The sequence below is a fragment of the Cordyceps javanica genome, chromosome 5, assembly GCF_051103115.1.
Source record: "Cordyceps javanica chromosome 5, complete sequence".
Taxonomy (NCBI): Eukaryota; Fungi; Ascomycota; class Sordariomycetes; order Hypocreales; family Cordycipitaceae; genus Cordyceps; species Cordyceps javanica.
The window spans coordinates 1,300,027-1,315,357 of NC_139299.1; the positions used below are offsets into that span (position 1 = coordinate 1,300,027).

A 15,331-nucleotide genomic window follows, 5' to 3' on the forward strand; every position below is an offset into this window, starting at 1 on the left:
TACGGAGTACATGATGATCCTTTCGGTACCTTGCACCAGCTCTCTTGACTTCTTATCCACCTCACAGTCCGCCCCCCGGTCGTCTCGCATATCCACTCGCTGACATCCCTCCACGCCCATCTCGATCTTCCGCTGCTATCCCCTACCACCTGAGCCAGAGGTCCAGACCCAGGCCCAGACCCAAGGTCCCCCCTCCAAGCCACGCGCACCGCAGCAAAACAATATTGCAACGCATTATTAGCAAGCTGCCCTTCCGCTGGCTAATTTTTTTTTATCTCTTTCCTGGCCCTCTTCTTACCGCTTCAAACACAGCTAGAGTTCAACTTGTGGAAGGCTCCAGCAACAACCGTCCAACTCCCTCCCCCCACTGCCATGCGGACCACACTGCCTGATCTTTCTACTTGCCCGCCATCAAGTGCCGTCTCTCTTCTCTCTCACGACGCAGGCAAAAATTGCGAAATCCCGAAAGACCTTGATGCGTAGAGTTCAGTGCCTACACCCACATCCTGCCGACGATTTCATCTCATGCCACGCCACCGACAGTGCTTCACACCTGTCACCGTTACTAACGCCCAACGGCGCCGACACCCCGGTGATAGCCTCACCCGGCCCTGCCGCTCCCGCTGCGTCTGAATGGTGCGCCGCCTCCACCACGAACAGTACTGCCAACACCAGCACCTTGAGTCGCTTTCCTGGCTCTTGTCCGCGGCGAAATTCTTCAACCCTCGCCGGATCATGCGTTCAGTCAACTGATTCCCTTTCCGGTCAACCGGCGCCGCCTGCGACATCCGTCCACTCAAACACCACCATACCCAGTGTGCTTGCTACCGCCTCAATCTTACAACAACGGTGTCTCACCCAAACCGACACTGCGGCCTTAGTCCAGCCACTACACTCACTGCGCAAGCGACCTCGCCGGCTTGCCCTGCTTGACTCCGCCATGTCATCCGCTCCGTCTAAAAAGCATCGGACCGGCTCATCACCGCCCCGGCGATTCGAGTTACCATCCGTTGCCACTGCCCCCCTTACAAGGGCTTCCGCGAGAATTCTTCGCGAGCCGGTCTTCTCTCCTCTCTTCTTCTCCAACTCGCCTATCCGCCATACAAGCCGGCCATCAGTCGATTCAACATCTGATCTCGCCGCTGGCATGCTCTCCCCCATCGGCGAAGATTCTCGAGAGGCTGTTACGACTCTCAAGCTTCCTAGAGCAAACGTCAGCACCGTCAGCCCCGCTCCTTCCGGAAGCACCCCGGGTAGCTTGACTTCCTCCATAGACGTCTCAGGATCCTCTACGAGCCCCGACAGTATCGCGATTCCTAGCAACTTGCAGATAATCCGTTCTATTGGTATTCTAGAGCTTCTAGAGAACGATATACGGCCCACGTTCATGATCGACCTCCAAAATCCCGCCAATACGACTCAATCTCATCTTCCTATACAATACTCCAACCCTTCTCTTCGCGCCTGTTACGACATACATCCTTTAATAAACGCCGGCTTTGAAAGTAACCCAACGACGCCAGAATTCGGCCACTTTAGAGAATGGGCTTTGTGTTCAACACCGACACCGGAACAACCGGAGCTCGGTTTTCCTTCTTGCGAGTATGGTCGTATCAACTGGATCAAGTCGACGGTCAGGGAACGATTCCGCTTCATATCTGGTAGCATCAATCTAAGTGAATCGCCAGATTACTCCGACCCTGATGCCACAAGTGCAGATGCTCCCACATGTATGGATGAGGGAAATATGCCGTCAGGCCTCGAGGCGCAGGTGGAAACTGCTGCGACTACTGTAGAGCCGCTGGATTATTTCGGTGATGCTGCCGCGGAGACATCCGATGCCTGTCGCGTCAATAGTTTCGAAAAAGCGTTGATCGACCAAGCAAAAAACGTACAACCCGGACACCCCGATGAATTTACGAATGAAGTGCTTCGTTCTAAAGAATCGAGACCCTTCTTTGACTGGACTAGAATACCAATGAGCGATTCGCTTCCTGAGCATATCAAGCTTGCAAAGACAACTGACTGGGCGTCTACACCGCTGGGTCCCATGGAGGAATGGTCTCATGAATTGAGGATGCTTTCCAATCTCGTCATGGGCAGTCCACACCCAGCCACATTATACTGGGGTCCCGAATATATTTGCATATATAACGCCGCATACGTCGAGATTGCCGGCAAAAAACACCCAAGCATCATGGGGATGAGGAACTTTGACGCCTGGGAGGAAGTCTATGATGAAATTGAGCCTGTCTTCCGTAGTGCTTGGGAATCCGGCCAAGCGACTATGAAGCATGACAACCACCTCTTTCTACGTCGAGATGGATATCTCGAGGAGACATTCTTTTCATGGTCTCTCGTTCCGGTCGTCGGGGGAGATGGTCAAGTTGTAGGCCTGTACAGCCCTGCATTTGAAAATACTCGTCGAAAAATCAATGAAAGGCGCATGCTTACGCTGCGAGAGATTGGTGAACAGACCGCTACAGCGACTACCGTTAGCGGATTCTGGCCTCTGGTGCAACAAGGACTTGAATACAACGAGTTTGATGTACCTTTCAATCTCATTTATTCCACATCAAAAGAAGAAGCCGAAAGCGAAATATCTTCTGTGCGTTCCGGCAGTCTGGCACACCCAACCCATCTGACGCTTGAAGCCTCATCCGGGGCGCCAGAGGGACACGTTGCGGCGCCAAAGACGATAGATTTGCGCACATCCGAGGAAGGCTTCGCTCCTTATATGAGGCAATCCATCAACATGGGTGGTCTACCCGTTGTCTTGTCCCAAAAAGATGGCACACTTCCTGAAGAACTTATAGCGGGTATTCAGTGGCGTGGATTCGGTGACCCTTGCAGAACAATTGTCGTTCATCCCATCGTCTCTACTAGCGGGGGTGAATCCATTACCGACTTTTTGATCATCGGCGTTAATCCAAGGCGACCTTACGACGACGATTACCAGCTGTTTATTCATTTATTGGCAAGGCAACTTGCTACATCGATGGCGTCGGTCGTACTGTTTGAAGAGGAGATCAAACGTGGTCAAATGGCGGCGAAGCTTGCTGCCGAGGATCGAAGAGAGCTTTCGATGCAACTCCTCCTTCGAACGCAGGAAGCAAATGAAAGCGAACACAGATTTACTCGGATGGCAGCTTATGCACCGGTCGGCATGTTCATTGCAGACGCCGCAGGTAAAATTAACTACTGCAACGACATGTGGTGGCAGATTTCACGCCTCGGCCGCGAAGATATTCTGGAGGATGCATGGATGGATCTTGTCCATGAGGATGACATGGAGGCCTTAGGGCGTGCCTGGACAACTTTGGTTGAAGAGAAAGTCACTGTTTCCCAGGAATTTCGATTCAAGACTTTTGGTCATGAAAGCGATCGTACCATGGATAATTGGGTTTTGATGAGCGCCTTTCCAGAACAGAATAGCGATGGGCTTCTCAAGTCCATCTTTGGCTGTATCACTGACATCTCCTCTCAAAAGTGGGCGGAAAGAGTTCAGAGCGAACGCCGAGAAGAAGCCGTTGAGCTCAAACGTCAGCAGGAAAACTTTATTGACATCACGAGCCACGAAATGCGCAATCCACTTTCGGCCATTCTACAGTGCGCCGACCAGATCGCAAACAACATCGCTGCATTCAACACGCGCAACGTTGAGGGCATTGAAGCACTTCTCGAAAGCTGCCTCGACGCGGCAAATACGATCAATCTGTGCGCAAGCCACCAAAAGCGCATCGTCGACGATGTTTTGACACTCTCAAAACTAGACTCGAACTTGCTCACCGTCACTCCTATAGCAGAGCAGCCAGTGAGGGTTGTACACCGGACGCTCAAGATGTTTGAAGCCGAACTGGCAGCTCACGATATTGACTTTGACTTCACGGTTGACGATAGCTTTGCGAGGCACGGCATCAAATGGACGAAGCTAGACCCATCACGTCTGCGGCAAGTCCTCATAAATTTGATGACGAACGCGATTAAGTTTACCCAGGGACGGCAGAACCGTCAGATCAAGGTCAATCTCAGTGCGTCGCGTGACATATCCGAAGTTGCCAGTGAGGGTACATACTTTCCTCGAAACACCAAACAAATTGGCAGCGGAATAGACATCGATAGTGAGGATGAATGGGGCACCGGCGACATAATCAACATTCACTGTACCGTCGAAGACACTGGGCCTGGCCTTGCTGAGGAGGAGCTTCAGATACTTTTTCAACGTTTCCAACAGGCAACGCCTAGAACCCATGTGCAATATGGTGGCTCTGGCCTTGGCCTCTTCATTTCGCGGATCTTGACGGAGATGCAAGGTGGTCAAATCGGTGTGACTTCTTCAGCTGGCCAAGGAAGCAAGTTTAGTTTTTACATCCAAAGCCGTCAGTGCGCCGATGCGTCGGAGCCTTTTGAGGCCCTCTCGTGCTTCACCCTCTCTCGGCAATGCCGCTTACTGGCTGCACCGGAGACTGCCGCCCAAGTCGAATGTACCTCACACAGCCAACAGACTTTACAAAAACCCCAAGGCGAGTCCAAAGGCCCGAAATACGATGTACTTATCGTGGAAGATAATATCGTCAACCAAAAAGTCCTGCAACGCCAGCTCGTCAATTGCGGTAATACCACCTTTGTCGCTAACCATGGACAAGAAGCCCTGGAGACGTTGCAAAAGTCGCGTTTCTGGACAGGCAAGGAAGGCGACGGTATAGACCTCTCGGTGATTCTCATGGATCTAGAAATGCCCGTCATGGACGGCGTGACGTGCGCGCGCCGCATACGCGCGCTGGAGCGGGAGGGCACCATCACCAAACATATACCCATTATTGCTGTCACGGCTTATGCTCGGCCCGAGCAGATTGCCGATGCTAAGGCGGCTGGCATCGACGACGTCATCTCCAAACCGTTTCGCATTCCGGAGCTACTGCCACGGATCGATGGTCTTGTGAGCCAGTATGGCACACTGCCTGTCGAGAAGTAAGCTCTTTACACTGGCTGATCGCCTCTACAGACCAGACGCGGGGCGCGTGCTTTTCTTTCTCGAATAGCTTCTATTCGTTCATTCTTCATTTTTCACTTCATTTTAGGTATTCGTTTGACATTGACCTTTTATAAAGACTCAGCGTGTGAATCTCCCTTCACCCTGACCTCATTTATACCACAAAGCGACGGCGCAATTCATTTTATTTGCTATGACCTTTTTGCCAAGAGGCATCCCCTCCCCCTCTCGCATTTGCCCATGCTTTGTTCTTTTGCGAAACGGAAGAAATATCTCACATCAACACCACCAAAATTCGGCGCGAGAGAGAGGCAGAGAGAAACGGTATGTTGGGCGACGGAACCTCGCCAACGGGCATAGTACACGGGATGAAATGGGATGGCTTTTTGCATTTCGTGTCCACTGTTATCAATATTTGGACCCTTTTTCTCTTTTTTTCAGGACGAAATTTGTCCCCCACCACGCACCTTGTTTTTTTTGCTGCAAATCATTGACGAACATCTATTTACACATCGCAATGGTCAAACACGTCTTCTCGGGAAGACTTTTTATCGGAGAGGGGGCGAGGAGCCCAGACACGCCATTGCACCAACTCTGCGTCTGAGGCGCGATTACATGTCTATCTTAGTATGTACGGAGTATATACGTGGATATATGCACACAGGCAGGCAGGGTGGGTGGTGCGGTGGACTGATACACGAGACTTGCTATCATATTACATATACATATATCAACAGATACCCCCTCGAGCCGAGGCTAGAAATACATGAGCTATGCCTATTCATCTATGTGCTTCACTAATTTCCCTGGCGTTTTGAATTCATCATTTGTGGTCAGACCAGTCACGAGGGACAAAGTATAAGCGTAGTTTATGAACCTCGAAAGTACCGACCACCGAACCATTCATGAACCTCGAGTAGCAAGCAGAGCGGGTAATCAGCGTCATCCCGTCACTCGTCAAAGCTAGAACACCACAGTCACATCACCTGAGAGAAATGATATTTAAATAATAAACACAGCAGTTGAATTAGGTATTACTATAATCTCCACCTCCGGGTATCGAACAAAACAGACCAAATGCGCGCAACTAAGCTGTGTATTTTTTTGGGCCATTGGGCTCGCCAATGTTTTTCTCGAAAACAAAAAAAGAAAGTCTTCCGTAGTGCCTGGTGCAGAACAGTATGGAAAATGGTATCAATGAAGGCAGTCTTGACAGGGTATCTTGGTATCTTGTGAAGAAATGCAGAACCATCCTTCCATTCCCAACCCTCTCATGCTTGTTGGTATATTTTTTTGGGATTAAATGTTTGCGGTTTGTTTGCGTAACAGTGATCGAAGAGCTGGTACATCTTGCCGACGTCAAGCTAGGCCACGTCTATCTGTCATCTAAGCAGAGGCGGTGACGACGGGGGCAGCAGTGGCCGCCTCGGTCTTCTTCTCGCCCTCGGCATCCTTGGTGACCTGCTCCTGGCCAGCGGCGATGGTCTCCTCAGTCTTGTCCTGAGCATCGGTAACGGCCTCACCGGCAGTCTCCTGAGACTTGGTGGCCTCCTCCTTCGCCTCCTCGGCCTTGGCGGCACCCTTGCCCTTGATGGTAGCACGAAGCTTGGAGAAAGCGCCAGTCTTGGCCTCACCGGTGGTAGGAGAGGCATCGCGCTTACCGAAGAAGGGAAGGGAAGACTTGCGCTTCTCCTTGGTGTCGGTCTTGATCTCGGGGGCAGCGGCCTCGACGGGATCAGCGGCAATGACCTCCTCGGCAAGAGGAGTGGTGGTGTCAACGGGAGGGATGACGGGAGCAGACTCGGCAGCGACCTCGGGCTCCTCAGTGGCAGCCTCGGTGGTCTCAGCGGTCTTGGAATCAGCAGCCTTCTTCTCCTTCTTAGAGAAGACACCACCGAAGAAGCTGTTGCGCTTGTTGGCGGTAGGCTTTACGACCTCGGCAACGGGCTCCTCAGTCTCAGTGGGAGCAGCAACATCCTGAGCGGCAGCATCCTCAACCTTGGGCTCGGTAGTCTCAGCAGCGCCCTCCTCAGCGGTCTCGATGGGGCTTTCCTCGGTCTTGGGCTCTTCCTTGGGAAGGGTGTCCTTCTTGCCGAAGCCAAAGAAGGAAGCGCGCTTACGGCTGGCAGAGCGGCGCTTGGGCTCCTCGGTCTTGGGCTCTTCCTTGGCAGCCTCGGCCTCCTCCTTAGGGGTTTCCTCCGTCTTGGCGGCGTCAGCGGACTCCTCAGCAACAGCGGGCTCAGCAGCCTTGGTCTCCTCCTTAGGAGTGGGCTTGAGAGACTCAAGAGTGTTCTTGTAGGCCTCGGACTCCGTGACGGAGGCAGCGATCTCCTTGGCCTCGGCAATCTTGGCCTTGATCTGAGCGACCCAGTTATCACGCTCAGCGACATTGGCGGCCTTGAAGGTGTGCTTGTTGCCCTTTGCGGTGAAGTGGAACTTGTTGCCGTCGACCTCGGGCTCAGAGGCGTGGGACTATCGAAATTTGTTAACAGTTTTCTAGACGCGAGACGCGCTTTCGTTGACTGTCGAGTCAACTTACAAGGTTGATGACGTTGTTGGGAGCCTTCTTGTCACCGGAGAAGAGCAGACCCTTGCCAGTGTGAGCGGCCCAAGAAATGTTGTCAAGGGCACCCTCGGCCGACTTTTGGGCCTTCTTGTAAGCCTCGAGGGCCTTGGCCTCGAAGGCCTCGGAGCTGAAGAAGAAGTACTCCTTGCTACCGAGCAGGTTCCTTCAGACGCTGTTAGAGTCGTGTATCAAGGCGACGACTTCGCATGCGAGTGTGAGACTTACTTGGGGAAGCTCAGGCCCTGGGCTTTGTAGCCAAGGTGGCCCTCCTCGACTGGCTTGGCCTCCTCCTTGGCCTCCTCAGCAGCAACGGGGGCGGGTTCCTCGATCTTGGTTTCTTCAGCGACGGTAGTAGCAGGCTCGGCGGCGGCCACGTCGAGAGCCGGAGCCGTCTCAGGGACGACGACGGCGGCGTCAACCTGCTCGACAGGGGCGGCAGGGACCTCAAGGGGCTTCTGAATGTCGGCCATTTTTTCTGGATTAAAAGTAGAGTATTGGGTATCTTAAGTGGGTATCACAACAACAAAGAAAGACGGATGGTATAAAAGAAAAAAACCGGGAACCAGAAAAAGGCGTCCACGAAGATGATGAGAACAGAGGATGGTGTGTGTGAGAGGAAGAAGAAGGAGGGAGCACGAGGCGGAAGGGGATGAAGGGGGTACTTATTTGGATTGCAAAGGGCGGGCGAGCCAGGTCAGGCAGGGCATTGGCAGGGTATTGACAACAATGCAGGCAAATTGAAGGAGGAGGGGGGACGGACGGGCAGGAGAAGCGGCGCGCGCCAGGTTACAGGTGCAAGCTAATGAGATGGAAAATGGGCTGCAGGCAGCAAGGGGACCTAGGACCTACTGATAGGGGGGGGGGAGGGAGGGGGTGACGACCTGGGCAGGGTAGGTACCTCATGTCCCAGGTAAATAGGTACCTGAACGTGCTCAGGTAGGTACTTATCTCATAGTTAGGTAGGCAGGCCGTCAGTTCACGAGCCACTACCTACTTATTTCGCTTGGTCCCCTGGTTGTACTATTACTTACTGAGTAGACTCGTAGGTAGGTACGAATGATTCGGAAGTGAGAGGTGGGTGCTTGAGTGGGTGGGTGTGATGCTGGCTACCTACCTTATCTGCCAGCCACCAGCCTTCAGCATTGTCAGTGTATCCACGTTTGTAGGTAGGTAGGTACCTAGGTAGGTAGTAGGCACCTGCCTTAGTAACTACTTACCGCTGTCGCCTGGTACACACTTGACACCTTACTCACCAGCCCATCATCACAGGCACCCGAGTACTGATAGCTAAGTACCTACTCAAGACCCTCCCTTGCTCGGACCATGTATCTACAGGCATGCTACCCGTAGCAACTTAGGTACCTTGGCTACTCAGGCCACTGTGCCATGACTGGGTTTCAACGCCTGACATATGTTATTAGGGAGCAAGTACCTCTCCAGGTATCTACCTAGGTAATTAGCACGTAATTCGTATGCCCCTCGGCTTTCGCTCAGGTAGCACCATCAGAAAGCTAAGTAAGTAACTGCTTACCTACCGCTAGGCGCTAGCTAATAATAAGGGGACCACCACCACTTCTGTCCTACAGGGCAAAACAGAGAGCACCAAGAAACACCCCCTCCCTACCAGTACTGAGTACAAGAAATACTTAGCAAATGCCAGGAACAGACTGGGGCAACATGGCGTTGGTAGGGACCACGTACGGAGTACCTATTGAGGTTCGCTGATACCAATAAGTAAGGGAGGGGGCCGCAACAGAGACCAAGTCTGAGGAGTCTCGTGACAAGGGAATGACCCTCGAGCTATTGCTCAGTAATCCGTGCAGATTACTTGGCTACCTACTTAGTACTTAGATACTTAGACGTGGGCATGTGTGGACAGCGTCGCCAGAGACGGGAGGCAATGGTGTCATGCTATTGCTGGCTAGCATTATATTGCATTGCCGCTGCGTATTGAATCATCTTGGTGTGAGGGGACAGCCGGCAAGTCACAGTTTGCAAATGGATGAATGGCCAATGTGACCATGGTGGGCGAGCACACGGCCGTTATTTAGTCTTTACTTGTCTCCCTACTTACTCAGTACGCAGAAAAGTTTGATACTTACTTACTTGCCTACTTACCAACTAAGTAGTGCTACGTACTTAGGTATAGATTATAGATCGTTAGGTACTTACCTGGATGCCGTGATTCGAAATGTGATTGACCGTGGCTCCTGGTGCAACGCTGCAAAGTACTTGGCATAATTATTCGTACTGGCCAAGTACCCAGACCACAACGAGCAAGCAGATCGGTAGACAAATATCCAGGGATGGCGTCTTTGCCATTCATCGTCACTGAGCCCAGACGGTAGGATGGTAGGTACCTAGGTAGTTGGTGCCCATAGAATTGGCTAGCCCTATCATCATCTCTTACCTGCACAGCTCTCAGGTACCTGCATCACTGATGCACTCGCGCGACCACCGATGCCACCGCTGTTACCGTTGCCGGCCCGCCGCCAGCCCATACCGTCTGCGTGGCCGGCTGGCAGCAAACGGAGAACCGTGCAGCTAGCTACCTGTATTACGGTAGCAAATCCTTAAGTAAGTAAGTACTAGAGTGCCTCTGATGAAGGAGTACGGAATACACTAAGTACAGGTAGGTAAGTACCGACAGGTAGGTCGCGTCCATCCCTTGCTTGCATCTTCAAGTACCTACAAACGGGACCTCATCGTGCACAGCATCACCACCACCACCATCCCTTCCGAAAAATCCGAGAATAATAAGTAATGATAATAATAATAATAATAATTCGTCACTAGCCCGCGGCTCTTTTCGTCTCGGCAGCAACCCGCGATGCCAAGCATGTCTTGCGCCAGGCCTGAAAAAAAAAAAGGAAAACGAAACCCCGATCCACCTGTCTGCTGAGACCCTGGGCCCTCTGTTTTGCTAGTTGCCAGGGTTCCGCCCAAATCCTGCCGGCGCTACGCAGTCAGTTACTGGCCCGTGCTGCTTTAAGCGAGTGGGCCTTATTTTACTTCAACATTACTGACCCGCTCCAGCAACATGATTCCCAGATGGGCTTGTTCCCTTCCAGCCTTTTCCCTGCCTTGCCAGCTTCACCCCATTTTCATCACCAAGACTCGGCCAATGAGCCACGATGAACCTCTCACACCCTGTCTTTGTGCATTTGTCAGTCAGTGTAGCTGTATCCGCACATACTGGTACACAATGGCAGTTCGGTGCATGCTAGCCATACCGATAGTCTTTGCTATCGTGGTCCTCAGTGTACCTGATCGTGGCTCCAACGCTGTGGCTCTCACGCAGACTTGCACAGCCATTTCTGTAAGTACCTAGCCGTCTCAATCTGTTGCACATGGCTCTCGGCCTGCTCGTCCATTCACACCTACCATGAATGCTGTACTGATGCCGGCATTGCGCCGTGGCCCTCGCTCATGTGCCCCGTGCGACCGGATCCCTCATTAGCGGGTCATACTGTACATCTCTCATCTCATGCTTCGTAAATACAGATTACACAGCATACTATTACGGATACAGTGCTCACCGATAACTCGACAAGGCGAAATTGTCATCTGTTAACCAAGGAACCGCTGGGGTTTCCTCCCGCCAGGGTCAAGATCCCAGCGAGCTTCCCTGACCGATACTGATTGTCAAAACCTAGTTACCGAGTACTAGGTACTCCATACTTGCAAGCCACCGCAAACATACTCAATGGCTGCCGGGGCAAACCCATATCAAATGCCATCGACAGTCAGACACCATGTACGGATTATTGCGCTTGCTGTCTCGCTTTGTTTTGCCAGGGCTCGTAGCCCGACTATCGATGTCTACCAGTAGCCCGACATTGTGCGCTGAGCAATTACGGTCCGGAGCCACGAGGGAGAAGAAAGGAAAGGGATGTCTTGGTATGGTCTTGACACGCAGACATCATTTGCTCTCCTTTTCCACCCGTCATCCCGAGTAGATCATATTAGGCGGCTTAGGCCATTTCTATACTCGATCCAACTAAACTCCAGTGGACGGTGGACGGACGCCTCTCAGCGTAGACCATAAAAGGCTTGCAACGACCCGCGCCCACTCTTGGGACTGCTGATACTTATCACCATGTTCAGTATTCGGCGTCCAAGTAGGCGCCACACGTCGTTACACTTCAGCCTCTCCCTTGCCCACGCATCAATTCACCCAGCCTGTTCTCGAGCGCAACTAAGCCTTTTGCAATGCTTATTCCGATGACTCGCTGGCCTGCAGTATGCAGCATTCGATGCCTGGCAGCCTGGTACAGGCTACAGCCCCTTTCTTGTTGCCCGCCTGTCCCTTGGTGCGCCTCGTCCTCTTGATCCGCCGCTGGGCCACCTTGCAGATTGATCCTCCTTCCAGACACCTTGCCGGAAATTATGGCTCCGAGGAAATGAGGTGGCCCAGCATAATGCTGGCCTGATAGGCTCTGGTGTTGGCGCCAAACTACATGGCGGCCCCATTTGCCCACTTCAATTTGGTAGGGTAACAACCAATACCCAGATTTGGTCCGATTTACGGCTGGAATCTCGCAATGCTCTCGTCCGTCCCGTTCAGGCAAGTGCTTCAACACTAAGTTGTCACGCTGCCCAAACGAGTTTGCTGGTTGCAACAGTTGCATGCTACCCGTTCCTCTGCCAGAAACAATGGCCCGTTTCGCGCACGTTGTGTCATGCTGCGACGACGACGCATTGGTGTGCTGCTGGCGTTATGCGGCCATCCCTGGCCATGAATAACCTTGGACTCGACTGTTTACCAGTAAAGGCCTCCTTTCGCAGATTCGACGGCTTTTGTCTCACCGCCGTAGACACGAACTAACGCTGATAGTTGGTCAACTAGCACATGGTGGCCAGTCCAAGATTAGGCAGTCCCGCACAAAGGAGGTCTATTTTTTTTTTTTCGTCGCCTTTCCTGCATCACAGGCGGGCTAGCGTACTAATAGTCATTCGTGTTCCACATGAAGCGAGTGCTTCACATCTTGAGACAGCCTCCAAAGAATGCAGCCTTAAGACGACGAGCTGACAAACTCAAGGAGGAATTCGACAACCAAAGCAACAAGGCTACTTGTTAAGCAATACCCATACCCTTACTGCCGAAAACCTCTCGGAAAATAACGTCAAATTGTACCACTGAAGGAGCTGAAAATGGTCCGCATACTTCATACCCAACCTCCTCCTCAAACCGTTTCGCTGAGCAAATTGGAGCCCCCATTTGATCTTTTAATAAGTGGACCGGCTGGCCATTACCCACACGACCGTGAGAAAAGAGGGCACCTTGGGGGCGCACCGAGACGTCACAGGGCCAACTGACTCTCTTGGCCGCTGCCATTGCCTAAGTCGACATGAGTACTTACATGAGTACCAGCCATTACGGAGCACTCGCTGCGAATCCTTCGTATTGCGTGAAAACCTTGAAACGCTCATGACTTGTGCTTGATGGAGAACACCGAGGCGATCCGATGCGACCGCACCCTACTGTACCAGTACATGGCCGTGCTACCGTGGTATTCCGCCCAAGACAACGCACTCGCAAAAGCCGGCTTTCGCAGCAAAGTCTACCACCTCCCCCTTTGCGTCTGCAGAATAAGTACGGCAAACCTGCAGAAAGCGGCATCTATGCTCGTCAGTGTGCGCAGCGGGCGTGGTGTGGTGTCGTAGGTTGTGGTGCAACAACTCGAGGGCAAGCACAGCCAATGGCATGTGTTTGAGCTTGTGGCACGATACAGGTGCCATACTATGTACTTACTCAGTAATGCAAACGCCACACATGCGCCCTGCTCAAACTAGTCCACTGACGTCTCTCCAATCGAGTAGGAGCACACGCTAGGAAACAAGTACCGACGTTGGCGCTTCATGTGTACGAGCTACCTGCAGGCTGCAGTCGGTAACTACTGGTAGGCCAACTGGACCCCGAGCGGGGCTGAATGCCATGTGTCGTCGAGGTGAAGGTCCTCGACGAATGAGGCCATGCAGTGCATCGCTGATGCGATTACGGATAGAAACCTGCGGCGGGGACGAAGACGACGGTTATGAGGACGGCATGGCTCCTCCTCATGAGGCCACGCATAACTTGCCTGGCCTTTCTTAGCCCCAGATACATGTCCGAGTTTGCCACGATTGGCTGGTCGTGCTTTACTGATAGTTCTCAAAGCAGCCACCATTGGCCGGCACAGTGGTTCAACGGCAACGCGCCAGCTGTGTGCACGGTGTTGACTGCATGACAGGCGCCACCGAATATGCCAAGCTAGTCGACATAGGTCACGGTACCAGAGACGAATAAAGCAGTGATACTCGTAGCATGAATGAGGAGCTCCGATTTGCTCGCTACCATGTCCGTTGGCGGAGGCGGTATGCAGTCTGACGGAAGGCGCGCAAGGTGCGTACAGCCAAACGAAACCTCATATGATAGATGACAAATGCAGCTCATATGGTGCGGGTTTATCGCTTTTCCGGCCTGCCGTCGCCCTTTTCTCTTACGCACAGTTGGCCATGCAGGTAGTACCACGGCACGTCCGTCACTGCGGTAGGTTTCCTTGCGAGATTCCGTGCGCTGTGTTCAATTTGGCCATTGGAAGCCACCGGGAAAGGCTCCCGGTCTAACTTGGAGGTTGTCTGCATCCATCACCCTCGAACGCCGGTGGGGAACGACTCGATGCGGATCTCTCAAAGCCTGCAGGCAAGCCGATGAGGCACTGCGACCCCTCTTTGCCTCTACGGTAGCGCAACTGCTAGGATCCATTCGAGACTTCCCACCTGCCTAGTCCGCTTTGAATTTTCGTGGTGGTGCTGTATTTCTATAGATGCTCAAAGCCCGCCATGAAAGCTATAATCTGTTTGAGATTGGCCCGATTGGATTGTCCAAAAGTTGGCATACCATGTACCAGCTGTGAGAACTAATCAACCTGGCATGACCCGCGCTTGCAAGATGAGCTAATCTCGCATCGTGAACAAATCCTAGAACCCGGACCGGAAGACAATAATGACAATATTCACCCGTAATATCATCAGACAATGTCAATACAGGCCTAGGATTCACGTATCTGCCATTCATTCGCGCTTTCTTAGATATGATGAGACCCAGAGTACGGCGCGGCTCATGTGAAGCAGAACCAGCTCCGCGTGTTCGCGTCTGCCGCGCCTGCAGTGCGAAGAAGGAACATTGTAGTGCAGATTTGCAGCTGTGAGTCATTTCTCCAAGCACCCGAAAGCCAAACGGGCACAGTCTGCGATTTGAACTGGTTCTCTCATAATAGTCATGCGAGGAGGAAAGGATTCTGCAAGAAAAAAAAACTCGTCAAGCAAACGGAACCCGAGGAAGAAGGCTGCCACGATTTAGACTGCGATCGTTTGGTAAATAGCAGCCTCACCGCCTGTGCGGCAGCTCCGAATGTGTCACCCGCGCGTATACAGTCAAACAAGGATACATGCACCAGTTTCTAACAGCTTCTGAGCTACCGCGCAGCTGCGACGAATCCTTCGCAGGCACACACGCCTTTCCGTATCCTCCTTCTCCAAACACTCTAGTCCCTTCCAACCATGACCCCTGGTCTTATAATTGATTCTTATAATTCCCGCGGATGGCTGGATTTCAGCTCCTGCTACGATATCTACTTGATACCTCTGCTCCGAATAACACGTACAAGGTAACGAACACACTTCTCTCTGTTTGTCTTCTTCGGTCCTGTTCCACTTCGGTAACAAGAGAGTCCAAGTTGAGGGGCTCTAATTCTAGTTATTACATTCTTGTGTTCATGTGATTCAGT

At 52.4% G+C, this 15,331-nt stretch overlaps 2 protein-coding genes across 2 annotated transcripts; one reads left to right on the forward strand and one right to left on the reverse strand.

Annotated features, from left to right (window-relative positions):
* Positions 1-940: 940 nt before the first annotated feature.
* On the forward strand, positions 941-4,975 carry V2A60_007632 (hybrid sensor histidine kinase/response regulator; the record flags this gene model as incomplete). Its single annotated transcript, XM_083258915.1, has 1 exon — positions 941-4,975. The coding sequence occupies one exon, from the start codon at positions 941-943 to the stop codon at positions 4,973-4,975; it is 4,035 nt and encodes a 1,344-aa protein (XP_083115041.1).
* A 1,404-nt stretch (positions 4,976-6,379) lies between these two features.
* On the reverse strand, positions 6,380-8,029 carry V2A60_007633 (Pleckstrin homology domain-containing protein; the record flags this gene model as incomplete). The annotated part of the gene is made up of 3 exons (XM_083258916.1): positions 6,380-7,465; positions 7,533-7,722; positions 7,785-8,029. The coding sequence occupies 3 exons, from the start codon at positions 8,027-8,029 to the stop codon at positions 6,380-6,382; spliced, it is 1,521 nt and encodes a 506-aa protein (XP_083115042.1).
* Between the last annotated feature and the right edge of the window lie 7,302 nt (positions 8,030-15,331).